At 44.5% G+C, this 27,500-nt stretch overlaps 4 protein-coding genes across 5 annotated transcripts in view; all 4 read left to right on the plus strand.

Moving 5' to 3' along the window:
• The window catches only part of glis2a (GLIS family zinc finger 2a), a gene marked incomplete at its 3' end in the record, with an annotated part of 14,098 nt that extends 12,185 nt beyond the window's left edge, over window positions 1-1,913 (plus strand). The window contains 3 exon segments of the mRNA XM_083693672.1: window positions 306-439; window positions 876-994; window positions 1,156-1,913. Coding sequence (XP_083549798.1) covers window positions 306-439; window positions 876-994; window positions 1,156-1,913 — 1,011 coding nt within the window.
• A 2,525-nt stretch (window positions 1,914-4,438) lies between these two features.
• On the plus strand, window positions 4,439-7,976 carry LOC310821954 (beta-1,3-galactosyltransferase 2-like). Of its 2 annotated transcripts, none has more exons than XM_083694243.1 (2): window positions 4,439-4,603; window positions 5,306-7,976. In XM_083694243.1, exons 1-2 carry the CDS (start codon window positions 4,560-4,562, stop codon window positions 6,507-6,509), a joined length of 1,248 nt encoding a protein of 415 aa, XP_083550369.1. In that variant the 5' UTR covers window positions 4,439-4,559; the 3' UTR covers window positions 6,510-7,976. The 2 variants fall into 2 exon arrangements, with proteins under 2 accessions (XP_083550369.1, XP_083550370.1); XM_083694244.1 differs by having other exon boundaries at window positions 5,342-7,975.
• A 338-nt stretch (window positions 7,977-8,314) lies between these two features.
• Window positions 8,315-12,350, plus strand: LOC310821955 (beta-1,3-galactosyltransferase 1-like). The gene is made up of 2 exons (XM_083694245.1): window positions 8,315-8,913; window positions 9,155-12,350. The coding sequence occupies exon 2, from the start codon at window positions 9,157-9,159 to the stop codon at window positions 10,276-10,278; it is 1,122 nt and encodes a 373-aa protein (XP_083550371.1). The 5' UTR covers window positions 8,315-8,913; window positions 9,155-9,156; the 3' UTR covers window positions 10,279-12,350.
• A 12,345-nt stretch (window positions 12,351-24,695) lies between these two features.
• Window positions 24,696-27,500, plus strand: part of vasna (vasorin a) — a 20,312-nt gene continuing 17,507 nt past the window's right edge. The window contains exon 1 of the mRNA XM_083694369.1: window positions 24,696-24,769. The gene's annotated coding sequence lies outside the window, so the exon portion shown is untranslated. The remainder of the gene's footprint in view (window positions 24,770-27,500) is intronic.

Here is a 27,500-nt window from a genome sequence, read left to right on the forward strand (position 1 = left end):
GTCCACATTGTTTTGTTTAGTTGTAAATTGTTTTTTTACAAAAACAATTCAACTGCCCCCTGTGGGATAAAGCGGCTGTCATGGAAACAAAACGTATGCTTTTATCTGTAAACAAAGTGGCTCGACTAAAATCATCTACTTTGGTTTTGGTTTACTAGTACCCACCCTCACTGAGGAGCAACCAATGAGTAACACTCTCTCTCTCTGTCTCTGTCTCTGTCTCTCTCTCTCTCTCTGTGTCTCTCTCTCTCTCGCACTGTCCTTCACACTCTCCTTCTCTCTCTTCCTCTCTGTCTGCGCTCTAGTGCCACCTGCTGTTCGACACGTTGCAGGACTTGGTGGATCACATCAACGACTACCATGTGAAGCCTGAGAAGGAGTCTGGGTACTGCTGCCACTGGGAGGGCTGTGCCCGCAACGGCAGAGGCTTCAACGCCAGGTGGGAGGGGCTACATTTAGATTCCCATTTACGTGGCGTTCACACCATCTCAAAACAGTTGGAACTTCCGAGTGAAGTTATTTGCGTCAAGCTTTTTTTTGGGAGGGGAGGGGGGGGGGGGGGGGGGGGGGGGGGGGTCAGCTTTGAAAATGTGTAATTAAAATTCTAGATAGCATTCAGATAGCATTGCTTGCATCATTTCTAGTCCCCCTGCTCCATCCCTCTCCTAAAACATTTGCCTAGAGCTTCATATCGGTTGATTCTTAGCCTCTCCGAGTGGGAAACTCAGATGTCATCTTTGTAGAAGAAAACGTCTGACATTTCAGGGGTTCCTTGTTTTATTACATACAACTGGTAATGAAGTGAAATGTTAAATTATATTATTAATCTTTTACAAATCCCCTGACTCAGTGTATGTACTTCTCATGCGCTGCAGGTACAAGATGCTAATCCACATCCGCACTCACACCAATGAGAAGCCCCACCACTGCCCCACCTGCAACAAGAGCTTCTCTCGCCTTGAGAACCTCAAGATACACACCCGCTCACATACAGGTCAGTTCACACACACACAAACACACACACACACACACACACACACACACACACACACACACACACACACACACACACACACACACACACACACACACACACACACACACACACACAAACAGATGCAACTCCAACCATCTCTCTCTCTCTGTTCCTCCTAGGTGAGAAGCCCTACATCTGTCCCTATGAGGGCTGCAGCAAGCGCTACTCCAACTCCAGCGACCGCTTCAAACACACACGCACGCACTACGTGGACAAGCCCTACTACTGCAAGATGGTGGGCTGTTTGAAACGCTACACAGACCCCAGCTCCCTCCGCAAGCACATCAAGGCCCACGGACACTTTGTGGCCCAGGAGCAGGCTTCCCCGGGGGGCCTGGGGTCGCTGTTCAAAGCCGGGGTAGGCCTGGGAGGGTACCATGTGGCCAACGGGGCCCCGGACCTGCCCTACGTAGGTGGGGCTCACATCATCATCCCAGGGGCGGCCGCCGCTGCCCTCCTGGGGGGCCACGTCCTGTCTGGCCTGGGGGGGGCCTCGCTCCCCCTGTCCGCCCTCTTCCCCCCAAGGCCCCTGGACCTGAGCTCGCTGGGCCACCCCGGGGCCTCCTTCTACTCCCTGGGTGGATGTGGTGGTGGTGGTGCGGGGCATCTGGGTCTGTCCGACTCACCCCTGCTGCCTTTCGGACTCTCGGCCGCGTCTGTGCTTAGCTTGGGCCTGGGCTCCGTGGGGCTGGGACGGCTGGGGAGAGAGGAGGAGAGCAGGGGGGAGGAGGAGGGAGAGGAGGAGGATAATGACAGGGAGGACAGGGGTGAGGAGGAGGGGGTAGTGAACCTGTCTGCGGGGGTGGGACATGACCCCCTGTCCTGGGTGGTGGTCCCTCCGGGGGCCCTTGTCCTTAAACCAGCTGTTGTCAGCTAGGACCTGCACACACACGTCTGGTGTTGCTCAGATCCAGGGATACTGTGTGTGTATGTGTGTATGTGTGTGTGTGTGTGTGTGTGTGTGTGTGTGTGTGTGTGTGTGTGTGTGTGTGTGTGTGTGAGAGAGTGTGTGTGCGTGCGTGCTTGCATGTGTGTCCAGGGATAGGGGGTGGTGAGGGGGACAGAAAGGTGCTTTTTTACAGCTGCGTGGGATCAAAGGTTTTTTTCTTCCAGAGTCACGAAAAACTCTCTGATCATTCCAACACTAAACTGAACTCTTAAGCTGAGGAAAACAACTGAAATGTATTGAATGTACGTTGAACATTCTTTATTCATTCCTTAAATGTGTGATAGACCAATCAGAGTTATGTGGTGCCCCTTAGGCTGGATGCATGGTGACCAGAAATAGTGCCCATTGAGAGAAATGAACGACAACAACAATGCTCATATATGTTTGGTGACAGCATTATGACAGAAGATTAGGTGATATTGACAGCCCTGACCCCATGGACTGTAACAGTGGTTTTACTTGATGTGTACAACAGGGGGTAGAAGAGAGTAAATTCTGTCTATTGTACATGCTCCAGGAAGAAGCTGCTATCAGGCACAGCTCTGGGATCAGATTACCTTCACCAAATTGTTTAGATATGGTTTTGAATTCAGTGGCCACGCCCCCTGTGCAGGAAAACACAGCCTCTTTGTCACAGAGACTCATACAGAGTCACTGAAGAAAACACCTGTTTTGGTGTGTGATTTCTCACTTTGAAAACAAGCCTGGAAGTTGCTGTGTGGCGTTTTGTAGGACAGCTTTCAGGGAGTCAGCCCACTCATCTGTTGCCAGAAGCCTCAAATAATAATATGTGCTACAACGCAAACATAACCACGGGCAGTTAAGGGAATGGCAGTTTAGTTTTCTCTCAGGCGTTTTTGAACACAGGCACGTCTAGAGTCAGCCATCAACCTGGTTTTTCTGGTCCAAATGATAATTTGCATTGGCTGTTTTATTTGACTTGCTGGAAATCAGCTCAACTGGCAGGATGATGGATGTGTGGTTTTGCAAAAGGCTTTAAATGTTTAATTTACAAGACAATAACCCACAACTACATCAACCTGTCAGCCTTTCTTAAATACCACCTCCTAAGTGTATAATTTATGCTGCAACCATTATCTTTGTTTTGGTAACACTTTATTTTACTATCCCAAATTATCAGGTATTTATTATGAGTCTACTGTACATGGTAACAAAGTAATTGTAATTACATGATGACTACCAATGAACTACTTTTTAGCTACCTTGGTATTCATTATTTCAAAAACTAAGGAAAGAAACTACCAATTATTACCAAGTAATGTCACACTAGAACTGGGGTCAGTTTCTTTTGAAAAGCCAGGGCCACTCCTTTCCTTGAGCAGCAAAGTTCTTCTTTTAACTAAATATGCTGTAACTAATGAATTTGTGATTTAGTTAAGTCTTAACAAATTTCTTTAGCACACAGAAGACTTGACCTGCTAACATAACAGATTTTTAGAATTGTTACTCTCTTGCAGCTTTGCTGTGTTTTTTGGGGGAGAAATTAAGTACTCCTTAAGCAACAAAGCTTTCGGGGTAACAGACCCCTGTTAAATAAAGTGTTACCATCACTCTTTGTTCCTGTGGCCAGTGTCACCTCTGTCTATGACGAGACATATTAACCAATGTCAAAGTTTTTCCTGTCTAGCTGCCACCTGTTGCTATTGCTCATAGTCCATGACAACGATCCAAACAGGATCCACAAATCCATGATTCATTCACCCTTTCGCCATACTGATACAGTAGTAGTAGTTCAGACACAGCTGGGTCGCGCTAGAATGACGTACGCTGTATGTATGTAAGACAATGGGGTTCGTGTTAGACCGTGTTGACATTTGCATTCGTACAAATCAGATGAGAAAATGTTACTGTGGACGAGGACGTTTAAATAATATTCTCAAAGGGTTGACGTTGGACAATGGCCAGCTGAGGCCAGTACCTGAGTTGAATTTTATCCTTGTTTGCACATTAAGATATTTCATTATTATCAGTGTTTCAATGTGTCCAAGTGCCTTGTATCATAGGTGAACTGTAGAGAAAATACACACAGCACATGACCTACAGGTACACATAAACATACATGTATAAATATATGTATATTTTCCAAGCTCAGTGCTCTACAAAGCTGACTTTTTAAGAGTCGACAAAAGATGTGATCGGTACATCATAGCGTGTGCTTCAATTTTCGAGGACGTTTTATCCAGAAAACGTCGTTAATGATGATGATGACTCAATGTCAATAAACATAAGCAAATTAAGTCCTGTTTTTTTTGTGTGTGTGTGTGTCTCAAAAAGGTGGTGTGTGAATGTATACCCAAAACAATACCTTTTATTCACCAAAGTAGGTGTGTCCATTGCTCCCTCTGTCTGCCTGTCCCTCCCCCAGTCCACCCTGCCCTCCCCACAAGCACTCTTTCCTTTCAGTATCTCATTTCAACACCTGTACAGTCCTCTGGAAGCTGTTTTACTAGGGGTCATTGAAATCCAACAGAGGTATCAGCGTGTTGTCCTTTACCATATGTCACCCTACCTACCCAAGTCTAACAGTGTTGGGCAGAACAGAAACTTGTACATATGGAGAAGCAAGGCCTGGGGTCCAGAATCAACAGCTGTGAAAGGTGAGCTCTCTCAATACTCTCAATATTGTCATGTGGTCTCGCCTCTGTCACTACTGTGGCGATTGGAGAAGCAAGACACAAATCAGCTTCCACAGTTTCTTTATTGCCTAGCCAGCTGAGAGACAAAGCCTGACTTAGCATAAAAACCTAACACTGGAGTGATCAAATTGAACAGCAGGTGTCACCCATGGTTACAGTACTTAGGAACATAACATAAGTCTCAACAGAATTGATGCTGGAAAACAGGAATGCACAATGCCAACTACGTAGCCACATCGCTACACTACTCTCTTGTCAAAGCATTCTCTGAGCTAACTGTCCAAAGAACCAACTGTCAAACGTGGTTGTGGATAAATGCCTGGATAAGTGCCTAAATGCCCGTGCTTAGCTGCACCACGTCCTGGTTCTTGAACTGTAATTACATTGTAAATGACATCATACCGTGTTGATACTGTATGTAAAGTATGTGAGAACACATTATGTGGAACCTATTGGGTGAGAAGGGCAGTATTGTATCTGCTCAAAATACAAAGGAACAAATCATGGAAAAGGCCAGCAGTAAGGATTGCTATTTTTTCTGCATTTATTAGCAGTAGTCACATAAAAGTATTAGCAAAATGACTTAAATGTAAAAAAATATATTCTGCACGTTACAGGACACGTTTCGTATTACAATGTAATTACTATTGTACTATTGTTTAGATCTACACAAAGTTTCTCTTCCCCCTCCTCTTCCAGTCAACGCTCGGACAGCCTACGTAGCCGGAGGAGGCTGCTCCACTTCTTCTTCCTCGGGCTGTTGATTTTCGTCATTGTCTCCTTCTGCTATGCCCTCTCCATCACGTCTGAACCAGCCATTCAAACCAAAGGGGCGTACACAACCACGTCTGAACCAGCCATTCAAACCAAAGACGCGTACACAACCACGTCTGAACCAGCCATTCAAACCAAAGACGTGTACACAACCACGTCTGAACCAGCCATTCAAACCAAAGACGCGTACACAACCACGTCTGAACCAGCCATTCAAACCAAAGACGCGTACACAACCACGTCTCAATTAACCAATCAGTACCATGTTGCCTACGCCCGTAACTACCACTTTATTATGGACGAGCCGGAGGCATGTCATACCCAGACCCCTTTCCTGGTGCTGATGGTCCCAGTGGCTCCCAGTAACCTGGAAGCCAGGGACGCCATCCGACAAACGTGGGGCAACGAGACCTTGGTGCATGGCAAGCTGGTGCAGACTCTCTTCCTGCTGGGCCTGCCTGGAGGAGTGGACGCCCAGCAGCTGCAGGAGAAGGTCCAACAGGAGAGCGAGCAGCACCACGACCTGCTGCAGAGCAACTTCATGGACACCTACATCAATTTAACCATCAAGACCATGGTGATCATGGACTGGCTAGCCACCCACTGCACCAATGCGTCCTACGCCATGAAGATCGACTCGGACATGTTCCTGAACATCGACAACCTGGTGACTATGCTGGTGAGGCCGGACATCCCAAAAGTGAACTACCTGACAGGGATGATCATGTGGGACAGACCGGTCATTCGTGACCCCAACTCCAAATGGTACGTTCCGGAGACGTTGTTCCCCGATGCCACCTACCCCACCTACACCCTGGGTATGGGTTATGTGTTCTCCAATGACCTTCCAGAGAAATTTATTGAGATATCAAAGGATATTAAGCCTTTTAATATAGAGGACGCCTATATTGGCATGTGTATGAAAAAACTTGGCCATTCACCCACAGGCCCTCCCAACCCTGCTCAGTTCAAGGCCTACCTTCAACAGTACAACCGCTGTGAATTCTCCACCGTCATCACATACATCCTAAGCACCTCTGCTCAGTTGGTGGAGTTCTGGACAGACTTAAAGAAATCAGGTCCACCCTGTTAGTGACTCAACCACACAGAGAGCAACTGAGGAGGGAACTACAAGGTGGTGGTAGTGGGGTAATGAAGTTTGAAGGCAGAAGGATTATGATTGCAATCTCAGAGACTATTCTGTAACTGTTCACCTACAAGGTAGGCTGACACATCATAAAATGAAAATATATCTCTCAAAATGTTATAAAATAGTATTTATGTATGCTTGTATCTTGGTGATATTTCTATCTTAGTAAGAATGGGTATGTATCTCAGTTTGAAAACGGGGTGTGTCTGTAGGGTTAGGTCTGAGAGTGTTCCAAATGTTACAGCCCCTGCCCTTTTGGCCAGGTGGTGCTACCTGCAATTATGTTAATCTTGTCATGTGTTCTTGAATGTATTGTGTCATTATGCTTTGATGAAGGAGCTTGCCAAAATACACATCTTTCCAAGTTTCCTATGACTACCTCCACCTAATCCTTGATCTAGGATTCCAGTTCCTGTTCAGCCTGTTTGAAATCTTTTGTGTGACACGTTTCATGAGAAACTCCTGTGATAAGATGGTGGTTGAATAAACTCCCTTGCAAAACATGGCACATCCCTCCCTTCAGTAGATGCCCAATGGGATCCTTGGGACGACCCTACCCTAAACCCTAACCTTAAAGGGATTGTTCACTATTTTACAGGATTTTAAAGGAACCATCTGACTTTAAGGTGTAAAATACTGAACTAGGTAACCTTCACCCTAACCATAGCCTGAGCCATAACCTCATAAACATAAGAATCTGTAAACTTTAGATTAGATTAGATTAGATTCAACTTTATTGTCATTGTGCAGAGTACAAGTACAGAGACAACGAAACTTAGTCAGCACATTGGCTAGGGCTACTAATACATGATTCTTATTGTTGAGACACCCTAGGCAAACATCCCTTTACAATCTTTTCTTTGGCCTGTGTGTAGCACAATCACAGTTATATTGTGTGTCTTCTGTATGTATAAACCCTTTGACCCATTTTGTGTGCCGAACGTCACAACCTGACTGAAAAATAGATTTGATAGTTAATATTTTATTTTTAGTCACTGATCTACACAACAAAAACAGAATGTCAAAGTGAAAATAATTTTTGAATCCACAGTGTGTAATTGATTCGTACGCAATTCAGAAACCCAATAAATACAAAGATATTAATTCAGAAATTATATGAACTATTATCCTTGCACTAAGATGAACTCAATTCAACTTATTGAGTGACTTGTTGAAGACATTTTTGCATTTGAGATAATTTTGGGAGTGTCATAGGTACATTCCTTACGTACATTCCTTTCCAACACCGGACAGAATTAAATAAACTTGGCTGGGAGACAATTTTTTACTTCACCCACAGGGTAGGCTGTAACATCATAACATGAAACTGTATGTTACTGTATGGCCCATCAATGATGTCTAATGTTATATATTATTTGTCATATTAGTGTTGTAAATATAAAATATGAAACGTTTCCCTAGAATAGGACGTAGTTGCAAACTCACTGGCCAAACATGACCCTCCCATCACTTGGGTCACATTTCCATAATTGCCTCATAACACCAAGATCATATTTATGTCCAATGCCTACAACAACTTATATAAATATATATATATATATATATATAGTTTTTATTCAAAGATATAGGCACACAATATAAAACTCCTCCCCCCCCTTTTTTCCCCACTCTCATCAATCCCCCCCAACACATTCCTAATGCATACAACCTTCAAAACCAACAATTAAAATAAATGCACAGAAACATGTACATATGTTTTACACACATTTCATACCATTCTTCATTCCATTCTATGCGTTAGAAATGAGCCTGTCCTCCTTTTGACCACCACTGACAAGTAGACATAATAACAATATTATTTTTTAGGTGGTTGATATCACACAACAACCTCAAGTAGGAGGTAGGGGATGAGGTCAGGGGGTGAGGAGTTTTGAGGGGAGTGCCTCCAGTTTTTCAGAGTAGGATATCATAAGGTCCCACATAGAATGACATTTACTAACTGACCCAAGATGATGATAATAATAATAATACTAATAATAATAATAATACTAATAATAATAATAATAATAATAATAATTCTCAGTACTCCAAAGATGATCTTTATGCCAGTCAGACTTTTCTAGCTGGTTGTTTCAGTCATGAGAGGAAAATAAAACACATGGTAAAGCCTACAATGGGAGGGGCTGTGGGGAGTGAATACCTTCTAAGGTAGTTCCTCCCCCACCATAAGGTAGTCCCTCCTCCACCACCAGGAAGTCAACATCACCACCATTGTCGTCGAAGCCCCAGGCAAAAAAGGAGACTCCATACAGAGACATGAGCGCTTACTATCAACCATGAGATATATACAATTCAAAATTGAGTTTCTAGACTTTCTTTAAAACAAGTAAGTGTTAATCATCAGGAAGCCGGTTATTGGTAAAAGTGTTTCATTTCCTGGTTTGCCTTTGTTGTGCAATTACTTGATGTCAGGGAGACCTGCCCAACTATATTCTAACTCATCTATATTCTTAAAAAATCATTAAGGGGTGCATTTTCTTATTTGAAACTAATGGAAAAAATTGCTTTAAACTGTGAATGATTTTTAATATGCCCTTCCCTCTCACATTCTGTTTTCTCATAATCAGCCATGGAGTACAGTGCTAGGCTCTCTAAAAGACACTACAAAAGACATATCTTTCTCTTCATCCTGGTGGCCATTATTTTTATGTCTATCCACCTTTCCCAGGATTTGTGGAGGGATTACTTAAACCTATTTTATGACATTAAGGCAACAGCCAATAAGAACATTATGACAGCTGGACGAACCTATACAGTGCCCAATCACAATACAAGGACTGACTTGGCCACTGCCCACTTGACCGACCGAATCCCATGGGTGGATCCCGGACCGTACCACGTCGCCTACCCCCATAACTACCAGTTTATCATAGACGAGCCAAAATGTAAGACCCAGATCCCTTTTGTGGTGTTGATCGTCCCTGTAGCCCCTCATAACCAAGCAGCCCGGGACGCCATCCGAAAAACGTGGGGCAACGAGACCTTGGTGCATGGCAAGCTGGTGCAGACTCTCTTCCTGCTGGGCCTGCCTGGAGGAGTGGACGCCCAGCAGCTGCAGGAGAAGGTCCAACAGGAGAGCGAGCAGCACCACGACCTGCTGCAGAGCAACTTCATGGACACCTACCTCAATTTAACCATCAAGACCATGGTCATGCTCGAGTGGTTGAGCACGCGTTGCAGCAGCGCGTCCTATGCTATGAAGATCGACTCTGACATGTTCCTGAACGTTGTGAACCTCGTGTCCATGCTGCTAGCCCCCACTACCCCCAAACAGAACTACATGACCGGTCTGGTCTGGTGGCACAGCCCCGTCATGCGAGACCCCAGTAATAAGTTCTTCATGCCCAAGGAGGTGATAGCCGATGCCGAGTACCCCCCTTACCCTTTGGGACTGGGCTATGTCATGTCCACAGACCTCCCCAAGAAGATCCTGCAGGTCTCTCCACAGATTAAGCCCATCTACATCGAGGACGCCTACCTGGGCATGTGCCTCAAACGCCTGGGGGTCCTCCCTACTGATCCCCCAAGCTCGTCAATGTTCGCCGTCAACCCCTTCTTTGCCTATGGACGCTGCAGCCTGTCAAAAGTGGTTGCCGTGACGACGTCGGGCATCTCTCAACAGCTTGCATACTGGGAGAAGCTCAAGAAGCCCTGGCCACCGTGCTTTTCAGATCTTCTTAAAATAGACTGAGCTACAATGCTGGAAAAGTGTTTTGCTGCTCTGTTTTTTATTTATAAAGTGTGTGCGGTTTATGATGGCACTCCCAGGCTGGTAGATGTAGAAATCGAGGGCGGGCTCATAGTAATGGAATGAGGAGTGGTATCAAACGTGTCATTTCTACCTCCAACAGCTTCCACTGTGGTCATGAGATTTGATAAGAAAACTTTATTGTCTTCACTGAGCACGTTTGTTGTGCAGCATACAGGAAAACGGTATATACTATATGTTTTTCTCCAAATTAAAACGCAATTACACACACTGTAACTGAAACAGACCTGCATCAAATAAAACAACAACAACAGACAGACAGACAGACAGACAAACAAACACACAGAATAACAATACTACACTGTGCATAGGTGAATAAGTCAAAAAGGGCTGTCTCTTTTTGAGCCCATCGGCTGAATGTCCAACCTGTATTTTGGCACTCTGAATAAAGCAAATTTATCATATCATATATCCTGCGATTTGTATATAATTATTTATATACAACAATGGGCAAGGCTGATGATGTGAGTTGCGTAACACAACACCTTGGCTTCTCTGAACTTCAATAGTGGAACTCCACCCATCTACTTTCGGTCAATGTAAATGTAACGACTGAACAGCAACTGACAGCAACAAAGCCTCTATTAAAAATAAAGGCCACATATAATCTTTCTGCAAATGAATACAATTATATATATATATATATTACTTTCTACCATCTACTTTCGGTCAATGTAAATGTGTTCAAAATAAGAGCACCCGAGTTAACCTTTATTTTGCAATTCAAATTGGTAAATAGGGATCAAGAAATCTTCTGTCTCTAATGTAACTTCATGTCAGCACACATCTCTCCTACTGTATATCAGTGATCTCTTGGGCCAACTGTCATCCTGAGGCCCTAAAATGGTCATTCTCCTCAGACCCGACTCTTCCACACTAAATACACCACAGGCCTGACTGTGTGGACAGAGACAGAAATCCAGGGAGAGATGCCCCTCTGACCTCAACCCAACTATGACAATGCAGTATTTGACGGGAATTATGTCTACTGTAGCTTGGTTGGTAGTTAAAACAACGGCCTACTTAGCTAGCTACATCGTACAAAGTTAACTCTCCGTTTATTATACCGTTGGCTCGTTAACCTACTTGTAGACTTGTACTTTGCTAGATAGTTAGCTAGCTAGCTTAGTTGATATATATTTAAAAACACACCTGAAAATAGCTTATTAATTTTTTTTCTCACTTAATCCTTAGATACCCGGACCCAGTTTTCCTTGCATGAAAATTAAGCAGTGATTATGACTGCCCAAGGAGATCCCAAATAACACATTTCTGTACAAGACTCTTTCAGAGGAGCAGAATACACATTTCCAGATAAAACGTACGCTGTCAAGGTATTGATAGGGAAGACTTATTCTACGCAGTCAAGTTTTGCCACCAGTGGTGATGGTTTTTGTTGTCTGTTGAGCTCAGGCTGGCCTAGGGAGGTTCAGACTTTGCTATGCCAGTCTGTTTCCGCTCCCTTGTCTAGAATCTGTCAGCACAGGTTTTACCACTTGGTCTAGTCTGAGTGACATTCAGAACCTGTTTTACCTATCCCCAGTTATCCCACAAAGGACATGTTTCAGAAGCAGAGTGAGCCAGTTCTACCACTTGGTGCATGTGCATGCAGTGGCCTAAAGATATAATTCATAAAATGTTCTCACATTGAATGTATGCAATTATTACCAAAGTCTTTGTCTCATATTTTAGAAGAGAATGATATCCAACATGTACAGAATAACAACATCAAGTATTGTCTTACAACATTCAAGTAAAAGGCAAGACATACACACACTATCAATAATGTTCTGAGGTATTTTAAGTAATATTTCTTGTGTGTACTAATGTATCTTTGACACACGGGGGCGCCATTTAATCACATAACCACATCGTTCCATTGCCTCATGAAAATTCACTGTGATCAGACACATTCGTCATAATAAAAACAGTGTGGTGGGTGAACGCTCCCCTAACATGTTATTTTTGTGATTCACACGATGTAGGCTGTTGATTTTAGCAACTCAGGCAATAAAGCATTATGTGTCAATGCAGCACTGTCTTTTACATAGGAGATACTGTTTACAATGTCAATGTTTTCTTCAACCTAAACCTGACCATATTCTAAGACGTTTTAGCTCGATGGTGCAAGATATAATAATAGAGATGTAACTTTATGTGTGATATTTCACATAAGTTTACTGCAGGGGTATACAGTATGTAGGGGGTATACAGTATGTAGGGGTATACAGTATGTAGGGGGTATACAGTATGTAGGGGTATACAGTATGTAGGGGGTATACAGTATGTAGGGGGTATACAGTATGTAGGGGTATACAGTATGTAGGGAGTATACAGTATGTAGGAGTATACAGTATGTAGGGGGTATACAGTATGTAGGGGTATACAGTATGTAGGGGTATACAGTATGTAGGGGGTATACAGTATGTAGGGGTATACAGTATGTAGGGGCATACAGTATGTAGGGGTATACAGTATGTAGGGAGTATACAGTATGCAGGGGTATACAGTATGTAGGAGTATACAGTATGTAGGGGTATACAGTATGTAGGGGGTATACAGTATGTAGGGGCATACAGTATGTAGGGGCATACAGTATGCAGGGGTATACAGTATGTAGGGGTATACAGTATGTAGGGGTATACAGTATGCAGGGGGTATACAGTATGTAGGGGTATACAGTATGCAGGGGGTATACAGTATGTAGGGGTATACAGTATGTAGGGGTATACAGTATGCCTACTCTTCCCCACCCCAACTCTGCTAATGAGAGACAGAGTGTGAGAAAGAAAAAAAGTAGAGAGAGATAGAAGGAGAAAGAAAGGGGTGGAGATGTGACAGTTGTACTCGGGGTGGAGCGAGGCACTGAGGGATTTGGTTGAGATAAATCAATGTTCTACATTTAATCGGAGATTCTCAGCATGGTAGAAGAACCCCACCCTTGAGGAACTGTACGAGGGCGTGGAAATGTAGAAATGCCCATGAAGAACCGGCAATGCACACACACACACACACACACACACACACACACACACACACACACACACACACACACACACACACACACACACACACACACACACACACACACACACACACACACACCTTTCACACACTCTCTTGTAGAATCCCTGCTTTGTGATAACAGTTATCCCTGTTTTCGACAGAGACTAAGCCGGATAAGTGAGGAGAGCTAAAACCAAGAGCTCTTCCCTGCTCTCCTGTCGGCAGATTGTCAATCACCCAGCTACGGCTAACAGAACCCCAGCCTTCTCAGAGTGGCCTATCTTTCTTAAACATTCTCACCTATCCAAACCCACTTTCGAGACACACTAACCTTTTCTGCCACCTAGAGGCTGAAACAGGGAATTGGTGGATATTATCCAGCTGCAGCCGCGGAGACTGGCTGTCACAAACTAGCCTGTGACCATTCCATGAATTACAATGAGCCCATCATCCGATTTCTCCACTGCCTGTGACTAAACCTAGCCCCTGACTGAACCAGCCATCCATTGCGTGTCCATTAAAAACGGCTGCAGCTGGGTGCCTCTCGAATTGGTCTACACACCTTTCCTGAGCCTGCCTGCTAATATAGTCTTCTTTTTGGAAAGTCACTTTTTATCACAGGTCTGAGTGATATATTGGACATGGATTTGGATGTGTTTGGAATTGCTGTCGTAACGTTTGCTGAATGTCTGTGCTGTTTCAATACATTTAGCAAGGATGAGTTGACATGAAATGCTTGATGTTCTCTGTAGCTTGTTTTGTCATTCCTGGCCTCCCCATCTTTTCTTGGTTTGCTCAATAACAGGCAGCCGTCCTTGTTTTAGAAAGTTCTGGAACCGTTCCAGAAAAAAAACATGTTGTTAATTGGAGCCTGTGTTATGGAGCTAGCCAGGCCTGCTGCTGGCATGGTTCTACATACCAGACCTCCCTCCCTCCCTCCACACACACACACACACACACACACACACGCACACACACGCACACACACGCACACACACGCACACACACGCACACACACACACACACACACACACACACACACACACACACACACCATAATGAAGGTGTGGCATCTGCAATTGCCGCTCATTTTAAAGGCATTACCTGGGATGCCTGATCGGGGTCCTGTTGAAGGAGGGCATTGTTGATAACCAGCACCAGCTGTCCTCAGAACGCCCCACGGCTGGCTCGGCTGTGCCCAACTGAAAAGATTCCAAGCAGCCCAAGTCAGGAGCAATGAAGTATTCTATTCTCTCTCTCTCTCTCTCTCTCTCTCTCTCTCTCTCTCTCTCTCTCTCTCTCTCTCTCTCTCTCTCTCTCTCTCTCTCTCTCTCTCTCACACACACACACACACACACACACACTAGGGAGTGTTGAGGTAGGTGTTCAGTTGTACCGATAACACTGAGCCAACGTAGGCACACTCACTCATTCACTCACTCAGACAAGACACAGAGAGGAACTTTCTTCTCTTTTTCCACTTCCTTTGATCCTCACACTCGTCTACCAGGGGGAACAGTTTCATTCTTTATGTTCTTTAACTTTGGCTAAAACAAAGGACATTATTCTTTAGTTGATAGCTTAACATGGAGTTTAGGATGGCTGCCCTGGCATGTATTGTTGTGATGTTATCATTCCTGTTGTTGATAACTCCGCGGCAGAGTTCATTTTAACCTCGTCCAACAGACAGACAGACTGTTGGCTCGAGACTGCACGCCGTGTGTGTCTCTTAGGGAGAACTGGTTTCAGACAATGCAAAAAAAATAAGTCATGAAAAAAGCACAATGAAATCCAAAACATCTTGCACAATAAATTGTGCAATGTGCTCTGGAGCAGAAGTATTGACAAGGACAGCCAGGGGCTGTGTGTTGATCAAGCAGGCAAATTCACACACACACACACACACACACACACACACACACGCACACACACACACACACACACACGCACACACACACACACACACACACACACACACACATACACCAGGTGCCCCCCCCCCCCCCCCCATCTCTTGTCTCTCTCTGGGACCTGTCTCTGTGCCCCCCTCTCTCTCCCACAGATGAAGCCTATTACTAGATAGATCCTGTGGTTCAGATTCTGTGATTTATGAGAAGCAGACACTCAGGAGAACTAGAGGCCAGGCTCTGGACTTCATCCTATCTGCTACTCACTTCCCTGTCAACTGTTCCGACTATAGATCACCGTGGGGAGAGATGGAGGAGGAGATGACAGAGAGGGAGAGAGAAAGAACCGAGAGTGAGTTTCTTTATGACGACGGAGGGAATGAGGAGCTTCTGAAAGGGAGAGAGAAAGGAGCCGAGTGCTGGTTTAAAGGATAGAATTGAAAGAGCGCGAAGACCTTTAAATTAGAGATACCGTGTCACAGGTCCCTAAAGCCTGATTGATGCTTCATCGACAACAACGCAACCAGGGGTCTGCGTAGGTTCACGAAGGTTGCGCAACTGTTGTAGAGGAGGTTGCACAGGTTGGAAGCCAAATATGAGTGTTCTATCCAGAGAACATGATACCACTGTGCACAGGAAACGCAGGAGTATGAACAGTGTTGCGCAGCGCAAACCGCATTCTAGTCGCGTCAAGTGACGTAGAAGCATGTAGAGTCCTTAACACATACGCAGACAACCACACACACACACACACACACACACACACACACACACACACACACACACACACACACACACACACACACACACACTCACTATTCTCATGAACAATTCTTACTTATTGTACCTTTATCCTTCTTTGTCCAGCTGACTATAGTCCAGTCCAGCTGACTATGGTCCAGTCTGTCTGCAGTCACAAGCGGTTTGGTCAGCACATTATAGCGGTTGTGGTCTGGACAGTTGACCGTGTCACTGCTACGGTCCAGTTAACTCCTCTGTTTAACTAAACATGCCAATTTTCATGTTTCTGCACTGCTGTGCTTGCGCCACAAAAAACACAATACATATCTGAAATTCAACAAGGGAGCAATTTAAATTTTTCTTAGAAATGAAGCCCATTTTTTTTATTATTTTTGTTCTTTGGATACATTTTCCCTCCAATTATAGTTAAAGAGCATCATTTCCGTGACCACCATCGTTACAAAACCATAGAAAACAACGAAATTTAATTTGAGCTAGAACAACTTATTGCATGCACAATAATAGCCATCATAATTCAAAAGGAAAAGAACAAAACTAGATCGCCAACTCTTCTGCTCCAAGTAAAGTACCATTGGTTACAGTGCAATCACTCTTGGATATGTTACCAAACAACACTTATTATCAAGTTACACTTTTTTAAGTTCTAATGCTGGAAGCAAATAGCCCTCCCAAATCCTCCCACCTACCGCACCAATGCCAAGGAGATGGCTGAGAGGGGTGACACGTGACTCTTACAATGTACTAGCATTTCTTCACCTGATAGCTCAACTCACCTGTTAGGACCAACTTGACATGTTTTGAATCGGTTCCTCTCATCTCTGCGGAGGTGAGAGAGGAATCACTTGAAATGGCGCCTCAAACATGAACCGCTAATATGAAGGTGTAACCGGCAGGGTTTTTAACTGGAGATCTATTGCACGGACGCCACAGACGTAAACCGTTATGCCAAGAGGACGTCCTCATTGTGCGAGGGATACATCTGGGCTTAGAAGTCTCGGCAGGGCTACCTCATCATGAGAGCGTGATTCCAAATCACTAAATTTCTAGCGTGTGTTCTTTTGAACCACAAATATGATGGCTTCATACTAGTCATGCTGTTTCCATTGGCAGGTATTGCGGTTCAAACAGGACTCTGCCAGTGGAGGCTGGTGGAGGTAGAAATCGGAGGATGGGCTCATTGTAATGCATGGAATGAGGAATGGTATCCAACATGCTAGTTAATGTGTGTTTGATACCGTTCCATAAATGGGAGAAAAACTTAAAGAAACTGACCTTAGATCAGTGTCTCAGGACTTCATTCCCTTCATCTAAAAACAGGCTTGTTGTTCAAAATAACGGAGTCTGTTAAAATGAATTTTGGTAAGGGACTCAACTGAGCAAAGAACCAATCAGAGCGGTGGTGGGTGTGGCTCTGTCCCATAGAGGTTATGGTTGGGTTCAGAGTTAGGGGTGGGACTTATGTCCTGATATGGAATCCATTCTAGTACTCACAAGAGTGAATATGACATCCCAGATTTATCCCTGCTGAATTTAGTGAGGAGTCGCTGAGTGAATACTTACGCCAAGGCCATATAGTTGAGATAAATCTTGGCCTTTGCGTTCACAGCATCTCTAAACATCTTGTAAATAATTCTGGGGACAGCTGGCATGTACTTTACGGCTTCATATAACTTTATTCACACACATCCTCCAAACCTCCAGGACCCTGCCACTCTGGTTCCCACGATCCCTGTCAGGGAGTGACTTTGTGGGCTGTGAGAACTACTCGAGGCCCAGGCTGATGTAGGCCCCATGCTGGGCGTGAGTCCCCTGGCACATCCACATAGACACAAACACAAACACCGTCATACAAACACGTACACTATTGTATATACATTTACAGACAATCACACAGTATACGTAGCCACCCCATATAAGCACAACAAGTTTTTCTCATGTCCCCCCCACCCCACCCCCTCTGCCGTCTCTTTCTGCCCCCTCCCCCTTCCGTCCAGACACACACACACACACACACACACACACACACACACACACACACACACACACACACACACACACACACACACACACACATACATACACACACACACACACACACACACACACACACACACACACACACATACATACACACATACACAGGCTCACAAGCCTGTGAAAACAAATACAGCTGTTCACACTGCTCTGCTCTGCTCTGCTCTGCTCTGCTCTGCTCTGCTCTGCTGTGGGTGCCAATGGAACACTGATGTTGTCGCTAATGTGTTAGCCATAGGAATTAGCCCTGTGCTAGTATGGCATCAAAGCATATAGTCAGTAATATCATATGCCGCAGTGTGTGTCTGTGTGTACGTTTGTGAGTGTGTGTGTGTGTGTGTGTGTGTGTGTGTGTGTGTGTTTTGTTTAATATGGAAACTAGTGGTGTTATCTCCTCAAAGGCCAGTGTACTAGCCGACATCAGATTTTAGAAAACGCTTTTGTTTGGACCAAAACGCGCGCACGCGCGTGTGTGTGTGTGTGTGTGTGTGTGTGTGTGTCTGGACGGAAGGGGGAGGGGGCAGAAAGAGACTCTTCATTCAATGTTCTTTATCATGTGATCTCTGTCCTTGATGGCTACTGATTTATCGTGGCCATTTGGCACTGTTTTAAAGCTAAAATCGACATACTTAAAACCAATGTCTTATTTGAGGTATGCCAACCAGAATATCTATTTTTAAAAAGATGTACAAAGTCGTGTTGAGCAGCTGATGTGGTGCTGAACCCTTTTCCAGCTGTTTCTATATACAATCAGGTTAGGGCACATGTGAAACAACGACAACAACAACAACAACAACAACAACAATGACAGCAACAACTGGAGTGTCTGTAAAACCAAAACTGGGTTCCCATGGATCTGTGTGTGTGTGTTTGTGTGTGTGTGTGTGTGTGTGTGTGTGTTGGGGGGGGGGGGGGGGGGTAGGGGGGCGAGAGGAAGACGACCTGCCTACCCCCCTATTCGAGAGCTGTTCCTCCCACGCTGTCACACACAACATTATCCCACCTCTACCCTACACTTCACCCTATCTGACCGCATCGTGCCGCGCGCGCGCGTGTGTGTGTGTGTGTGTGTCTGTGTGTGTGTCTGTCTGTCTGTCTGTCTGTGTAAATGTATCCAATGTTTACAAACCACTCAGTGTGTGTGGGAATATACCAGAGGGTGAGCTTGTGTGTGTGTGTGTGTGTGTGTGTGTGTGTGTGTGTGCGTGCGTGTGTGTGTGTGTGTGTGTATGTATGTAAGTTACATATTTACACCACACGGATATGGAAGTGACATATCCGTGTGTTGTAAATATGTAACTTACGTTCCATATTAGTGCTTGGTGTACACAGCATGTGGCATTACAAATATGAATATGTCAGTTCTATATCAGTGTGTGTGTGTGTATGTGTGTGTGTGTGTGTGTGTGTGTGCGTGGGTTTGTGTGTGTGTGTGTGTGTGTGTGTGTGTGTGAATGTGTTAGTTCCTGCAGTGATGTTACACCAGGTGGTAACTGCATTACCAGGGATAGTTCTATTAATACTACTGAGAGGAGCTGAGGGTTCTCACACTACTGCTGAAGACAGAGAGAAGAGGGTGGAGAGAGAGAGAGAGAGAGATAGAGGACAGTGAGGGAAGAGAAATGGATAGAAGAGAGAGAGAAAATAGAGATGGGAAAATTGAGGATGGAAGGAGAGAGAGAGAGATGGATAGAAGAGGGAAAGGAGAGAGAAAGACAGATAGAGGTAGGAGGGAGGAAGAGAGTATAGGATAGGATGGATAGAGAATGGGGAAAGGAAGATGAGGGGAGAGAGGACCGGAAGGAAGAAAGAGAGAAAAGAGAGAGAAGAGAGACAAGGTCATATAAAGGTAGAGGACTAGAGAAAGAGAGAGACGGAGAGAGACTAAATAGCTTGCTGATCTTCTCTCCCCTCCATTCTGGTTGTGTTTCTGGCCCAGGACCAAACACTGTGTTCTACTTGCTCCCCTGAGGAGCATAACTCTCGGCCTGAATTCCAATGTGCAATTTCATGTTTTCCCCTCCACCAAAGCAATTTAGCACTGAAACATGTTGTCCAGGGGCACTGAACGAGGCATCATTAAAGACATTTTGGCAATGTCTACAGTCTTGAAACACACACACACACACACACACACACACACACACACACACACACACACACACACACACACACACTCCTACTACTTATATCCCCAACTTTTCAGTGCTGTTTACATTCCTGTAAAACTACAAGTTAAGGAGAGAAACGTAGGGAGGAAAAGATGTAGGGAGGAAAAGAACAAGGGGAGAGAGGGAGGGAGGAAGGAAGGAGAAATGCAAGGGATTACATAGTGAGCTGTCATTTCCTCTATGCATGGAGGTCTGTGAAGGGTCAAGTCTGCTCTGCCCTCGGCAGTGTTATTCACATAAACACTCTTACTGCAACACTCTCACTTCAAAACATGCTGTCCTCTTGATGTTCAAACCGAGGGTCATAGACTACCATTTTAAACCAGGATATACAGCAATAGAGCTCAACCGTATCCATATCCAACACAAAGTGATAACACTAGCAATGGTCTTTGTCAGGTGATACTGTAAGATCACTAACCCCCTAACCCTAACCCCATGAGCAGGAATGCACACCTCTTGACTTGTTGTATTGATAGCAGGGGTTAAACTCTAAGGCAGTGTGTCTGTGTGTGTGTGTGTGTGTGTGTGTGTGTGTGTGTGTGTGTGTGTGTGTGTGTGTGTGTGTGTGTGTGTGTGTGGACAAAGTGGATAAGACTTTCATTAATTATGGATGAAGCTGATCCGGCTTCTGATCCTGATCCTGAAAAGTAACACTGTGAGTAACACTGTACTGTCAACCTGTCATTGCCATTGTATATAGTCATTCCATTGTGTACATTGCTTCACCGCTGTTTATACTGCTGCTTATATTCTATTTATTTTTATTTTTTATTATTTTTATTTTATTTTTAAACTTATTGTTGCACTACTCTGTGGCACTGTCACTTTTGCATTTCACTGTATACTTGTATGCACGTGACAAATAAAGAATCTTGAATCTTGAATCTTGAATCTAACACACCGTTTTGGAAACGGTTTGACCATCGAAATCGAAATGGGATTTGAAGTCAAATGTTAGCCCCTGGCTCTACAAATCAAAGACGCTCGTTAGGCTGTTGGGATTACACATACAGTCAAGGCTAGCTGTTTGTTCTCCCACTCCCCTGTCAAACGCTGTTCTTCTTTCTCTCTCTCTTTCACACACACACAGCAGCAAGGTATACGTGGAGCTACCCTGCCACACTGCTCCCTGTGAACACACACACACACACACACACACACACACACACACACACACACACACACACACACACAAAGACAAAGAGGCTTTTCTATTCACGCGTCTGATCCCACAAGACAACCCAATGCTCCCACGGGTGCACAAGCCTTTGGTTGGAGTCAGAGTTTGCTTAGGTCATAGGACAGGTCCGCTCAAAGGGGTAAATGTCACACACACAGAAATAAATGCGGGCAATGCGGGAAAAGGACTGTAAACCTACGACCTGTGCGTGTGTGTGTGTGTGTGTGTGTGTGTGTGTGTGTGTGTGTGTGTGTGAGTGTGTGTGTGTGTGTGTGTGACTGTGTTACAGTAGGTCAGTGGTTCCCAAACTTTTAACAGTCATGTACCCCCTGAGACACTACATCCTACTGAGCAGCCCCAGCACCTGAGAGCATAAACACTGTTGTGATTGGTCAAGAGGTGTCTGCTCTCATGCACTCATAGGCACAGGAAGATATTCGCGCAGAAAGATATTCTATTATAAATAGAATATTTATTTATATTCTTAAATTTAGCTACAGCAGTTAAAGTCCATACATTTATTTTCGTTTTCTTATTTAACATAATTAATGGATTGTGTAGGCGGGATTATGTTCAGGCAACATTCGAGAAATGAGTTCCAGCTAAATTTAACGAGCCTGCGCGATTCACACTGTCGGTTATTTTGTAGCCTAATTGGTATTCTATGAAAATTATCCCTTACATATTAGACATTGTGATAATATTATTCTGTTGGATAGGGTGCATGCATTTATTTTTGGTACTGAGACTGCAGTCGGCTATTCAACAGGACCGTTTGGGAAGGTAAATCACAGATTTATTTCGCGTACCCCCTAGATCGATCCACGTACCCCCGGGGGTACGCGTACCCCACTTTGACAATAGTGGCAGTAGGTGAATCTCAGTCCGGATCAATAGTGATGGAGATGGAGATGGTGGAAACGTATCTTCAAGGCTCAAAACCAGGTCTTTAAAAACCATCAACTGAGGTCATCTAGATACTGTACAGACTGATATCATACAAGGAGAAGGATGTTGGAAAATGTGTGTGTGTCGGAATGTGTATGTGACAGAGTATACAGTATGTACGCATGCAAGCTATACAAATAAAATAGCAAGTGTCTGTACATGGTTCAGTTCAACGGTACATTGTCCTAGGAACATGGTGAAAGCTACTGTAGATTGGCATCTCATTTAAGGGTGTGTGTGGGGGTGTGTGAGAGTGTGTGTGGGGGGCGTGTGATTGCATAAGCCCATCCGTTGTTACCTCAAGCTCTGCCAAAGGGCCAGTTGAAAAGTTCACGTTTCTAGAGAAACAGAGAAAAAACAGAGTGGTGAGTGTTGTTGGCATTCGTGCTCAGACACACGCACACACGCACGCACGCACACACACACACACACACACACACACACACACACACACACACACACGCACGCACGCACGCACACACACACCACACACACAGTAGACATTTATGTGTGCTAACCTTTATTTAGTGTTAATAAAACTCTGCCCAGTGTTTGGGAAGGGTTGTCAGCCACAACTCATAAATACACACTATATCAACGGAGGCCGTGGCTTTCAGTGACTCAGACGATAACAAAAGACATCCCTCTAAATTCCCCCTAATGCTTGTTGTAGTGGAGCTCGGAGAATGTGTTTATATTGAAATGGATATATTAAGAGTGGTTGGTATGACTTATTTCTGTAAGGGATAAAAAGGAGAGAGGGGGGAGGGGGAGAGAGAGAGAATGTGAGATAATGTCTTATCGTGCCAATAAAGCTCATTGAATTAAATTGAGAGAGAGAGAGAGAGAGAGAGAGAGGGAAGGAGGGCGAGAGGGAGGGAGAGAGGGGGGAGAAGGGGGAGGAGAGAGAGAGGACTTGATTGAGGGAAGATAGTGTGGCAGGCCTATATTGTACTGTAGGATTTCTGATATTTTTCTAAAATCTTAACAAGTTATTGAACATGTAATTACGCCCCTCATAGGCTTGTTGGACGTGAGGCGATCGCAACTGGATCTCATCTGGACTTCACTGGTCAAGCGTGTAATGGCCTGTCTAAAACTACCCATTACATGTAATGTCTTACAGATGTCTCTCTCTATCTCTCGTTTTCGCAATGTCTATGTGTGTATGTGTGAGTGTCCACATGTGTGTCTGCGTGTGTGTCTATGAGTGTGTGTCTATGAGTGTGTGTGTGTGTGTGTGTGTGTGTGTGTGTGTGTGTGTGTGTGTGTGTGTATGTATGTACTTGCATGTTTAGCGCCTATAAGCTGCATATTAATGAAGAACTTATGCCTGGATGACGTACAGTAGGCTCTCTAAAACAGATTACATCTCAGTACGTTCTCAGACATCAATCATACACACCATTTTAATTTAGTGTCCCTGCCGACAGTCCATTGACAGCTTCCCCGACAGGCGGAAGTATTCCGTGACCGACCACCTTCTTTCCCAAGACGACGTATATAAATAAAACATCTTAAAATGGACATGTAAACTTAGAGAGGGCAATGTAAACGAAGCGCAATGTGATGGGCATAGCTGACAGGTTGCCTGTCAGAACAATTATGACAATTCTAAATATGGCCTGAACTTCTAAGTTTGTTTGCACGGCTTAGCTTTGATTATTGCATGTCATCAAGTCATTGTAAGGAGCATATAGTAAGTCTCCTTATATCATTTGCTTATACCTATAGCATATTATAGACTATTATAATGTATTAAACATATTCTAGATACAGTAGCCTATTTTGAATAACTATTCTAAGCATATTCTAGATACGGTAGCCTATGTTGAATGACTATTCTAATCATATTTTAGATACAGTAGTCTATGTTGAAGAACTATTATGAGCATATTCTAGATACAGTAGCCTATGTTGAATAACTACTGTTTTACGCAGTAAAACGCTGCCCTTGATCGAGAACCAATAAATAAACTTTAAAATGGTCAGATGCAGTTTTCCCACCCCGCTGTTTCCGATATGCCCCGTTCATATTTGTACAGGTGTAGCCTACCCTCTCTCCAGATTTAGGACCGTGGGCGCGCATTTGGTTATGTCCGTGAGCGCTCACTCGCACCTCCCACTTCCATTTTTTTTAAAGTGCTCGCAGTCCTTCAATGAACACTATTGTTAAGAAGTTGGTACGGACTTCGCACCAGTCGCATAAATCCCGGGTACTACTGCCCCGCAACTTTAACAGAGGGACTGAACACATTGCAACGGTTTTGATATTTTGCTCCAATTTGTGGGCGAATCGGCAGTGATAAAAGGATTCTGAGTAATTTACTTCTGCCTCCGCGACAATCAGAGAATAAACGGTGCCTTAGCACATTTTTGCGGATTTTGGTTCACTTTATCAGGTAGGTGTTTTTTTATTATGCATTTTATTTAACTTTTGCAACAACTTCGGGACTGAACATGTACGTAGCCTATATATGTAGCCTCCAGTCATAATCGGAGATCGCGATTATGTGATGCAGGTTGTTCTGCCTATGAACGTGTGCTCCAAAGTGCACTTCAGACAGAGCTCAGGCGATGGCAGGTTAGGAGAGAGCGATCTCTTTCGTTTAGGCTACATTCAGTTGAATTGTAGCCTACCATTGGGGAGAAACATGTGTTTTGTATTCAAATTAATATTGATTCAATGGCTCTCTTTTATACATTCATCTATCTTTACGGGATTGAATGATTATTGAATGATTATTTTGGTTCATAAAAGCGATTGTTTTAACTGAATAGCCCGCAGTGCTTCAACTGGGAGCTTTGGCTATTGACTTTATCCATCTTCTAAGGCATCTTTTTCATCTTTACTTGTCAGATTATTTACGCTTGACTAGTCACAACATTCCTCACCCGCGTTACATACAATCACAATTCCAGATTATAATCTGGCACACAGACACCCACAGAGAGAGATACGGTTGAGGTTTAGCAGGCGCGTTACGGGGAAACGCGATTAGGACTGGGTGGTGTTGTATCGTTGTTGTTGGTTTATCCGGTGTTGGTGTCAAGAGTATTGGATTAGACCCAGGTTATCCACGGCTTGTCCTTTCTGTTAGTTTGTTTAAGGTTTAAACCTGATCGGAATACAAGGTCTTGTCTTTAAGACCTTAAAGAGTGATAATAAAAGAATGCAATAGAATATGATTCATTTGAAATTAATATCATGGATTTCTATAGATGAGACATGAGGTAGGCTATTGCACCATGAATGCATGTTACCGGTATGTTATAATAACGTTATACCCTATCTGATATTATGGATATTATGAGAAGGTGTAATAAAGCGTGTCAAAAGAGGGTTATCTTATATTGAGGAGACGAGAAGAAACTCAAGTCTGTTTGAACATCAAGTGTGAGGATGGGAAAAGCAAAGACAGAGATGGAGAGAAGCAGAGAGTGCATGTAGAAAAGCAAACATTCCTGACTTGGTGTCTCAGCAATTTAATTAAGGGGTAGTGAGATGCTGCAGCAGGGCACGTCGAGGTGAAGTCTTAACCCAACCGCCCCCCCCGGTTTGAGCTTGGACTAATCCCAGAGGTCAGCTAATAAGTGTTCGGGTCATGCCACCATGACAACTAAATAGGGGGGGATCCCAAAGGAGAGCTCCCCAATCAAGGAGTTAATAACCCCGTGAAGGGAGTTAAGAGGTACAAGGTGAAGAGGATTGTGTGTGTGTGTGTGTGTGTGTCTGTGTGTGTGTGTGTGTGTGTGTGTGTGTGTGTGTGTGTGCGTGTGCATGTGTTTGTGTGTGCACATGTGTGCCTGTGTCTGTGTGTGTGTGTGTGTGTGTGTGTGTGTGTCTGAAGGGCAGAGTTAAGCTATAAAAAGGAGGTCTGAGAGGAACAGCTATTAGACAAGGAGAGGTGAGTGATTGCATTGTTATCAACAACAACAACAACCACAACAGAAAGCCCTCCTCCTTAGCAGGGGCTTAACTCTGGCCTGCATTGCTCTGGTGGGACCCTTTACCTCCAGGTCATTGGCTGGTCACTCCTCCTCCTGGTTAGCGCTCCATTAAGGAATTAAAACCAGAGCTCTCTCTTCCTTCCTTCCTTCTCTCTCTCTCTCTCTCTCTCTCTCTCTCTCTCTCTCTCTCTCTCTCTCTCCCTCTCTCTCTCTCTCTCTCTCTCTCTCTCTCTCTCTCTCCCTCTCCCACTCTTTATCAATCTCTATCTGGTCTCCCTTCCTGCTCCAAACTTTCTTTCCAATCTGTCCCCCCACCCTCTCCCCGCCCCCCCCCCCCCCCTCTTTTTCTCTTTTTTTTCTCTTTCTCTTTCCTTCAAACCCCCCCCCCCCCCTCTCGTTCAGGAAGTCCAGACGTCAGTCCTGCTGCAGCTGCAGACATGGAATGGGAGGAGGAGGAGGAGGAGGAGGAGGAGGAGGAGGGTGGCGGAGGGGGGGGGGGGTCATTTGGGAGTATTTTGGGAAGTTGTCCCATGTGTGATTGAGCAGACGTCCAGCCAGCGTTAGCTTCTGCTACTTCTATACAATCACCTTGATGAAGGCATCAATACCAGGTTTGGTACAGTCCACAAAAGAAACACATTTCATCATTGAGATCCTGTTTTCCTCCAAGCGGCTGGATTGGTAGAGTCAGCATATAAAATGTGTATTTTTCCTATGTAGTTCACATAGCAGGGGAAGGAGCTTAATAGCCACACTGAAACGATTAATCTACAGCATACCTGGTTTATCTCTCTCTCAAGAGCATGGAAACATACCAGGGGAGGCTCGTGCAGGTAGAAATCTGAGGACGGGATAATTGTAATACAAAAAATAAAGCCCGTCCTCCGATTTCTACCTCCACCAGCCTCCCTTGAAACATAGTGTATGTCAGATTTAGTTGTCCCTGTGTCTTTAAAATCCCACATCAACACAGCCTGAAACAGCAATGACTTGACATGTTCACCAGAGGGGAACCTATGATTCTCAGAAACCAGACCCCCCTGGGGAGAGGTTTCAGGGGTCGGCCCCCTTGACTCCCACTGTGGTGTGCCACCCGAATGTCTCCCTCCCCCTTTCATCCTCAGAGTGTGTTGTGTAAACACACTGGTCCAGTGGGAAGGCACTGAGTGTGACACATATAGC

The sequence above is a fragment of the Argentina silus genome, assembly GCF_951799395.1.
Source record: "Argentina silus genome assembly, chromosome: 22".
In the NCBI taxonomy this organism is placed as follows: domain Eukaryota; kingdom Metazoa; phylum Chordata; class Actinopteri; order Argentiniformes; family Argentinidae; genus Argentina; species Argentina silus.

Bases quoted from the DNA above. Each gene is read 5' to 3' on its own strand.
- LOC310821954 (XM_083694243.1), top strand. From the start codon at position 4,560: ATGGAGAAGCAAGGCCTGGGGTCCAGAATCAACAGCTGTGAAAG. The intron at 4,604-5,305 runs GTGAGCTCTCTC...ACTATTGTTTAG, and splicing joins AGAATCAACAGCTGTGAAAG to ATCTACACAAAGTTTCTCTT.
- LOC310821955 (XM_083694245.1), top strand. From the start codon at position 9,157: ATGGAGTACAGTGCTAGGCTCTCTAAAAGACACTACAAAAGACATATC.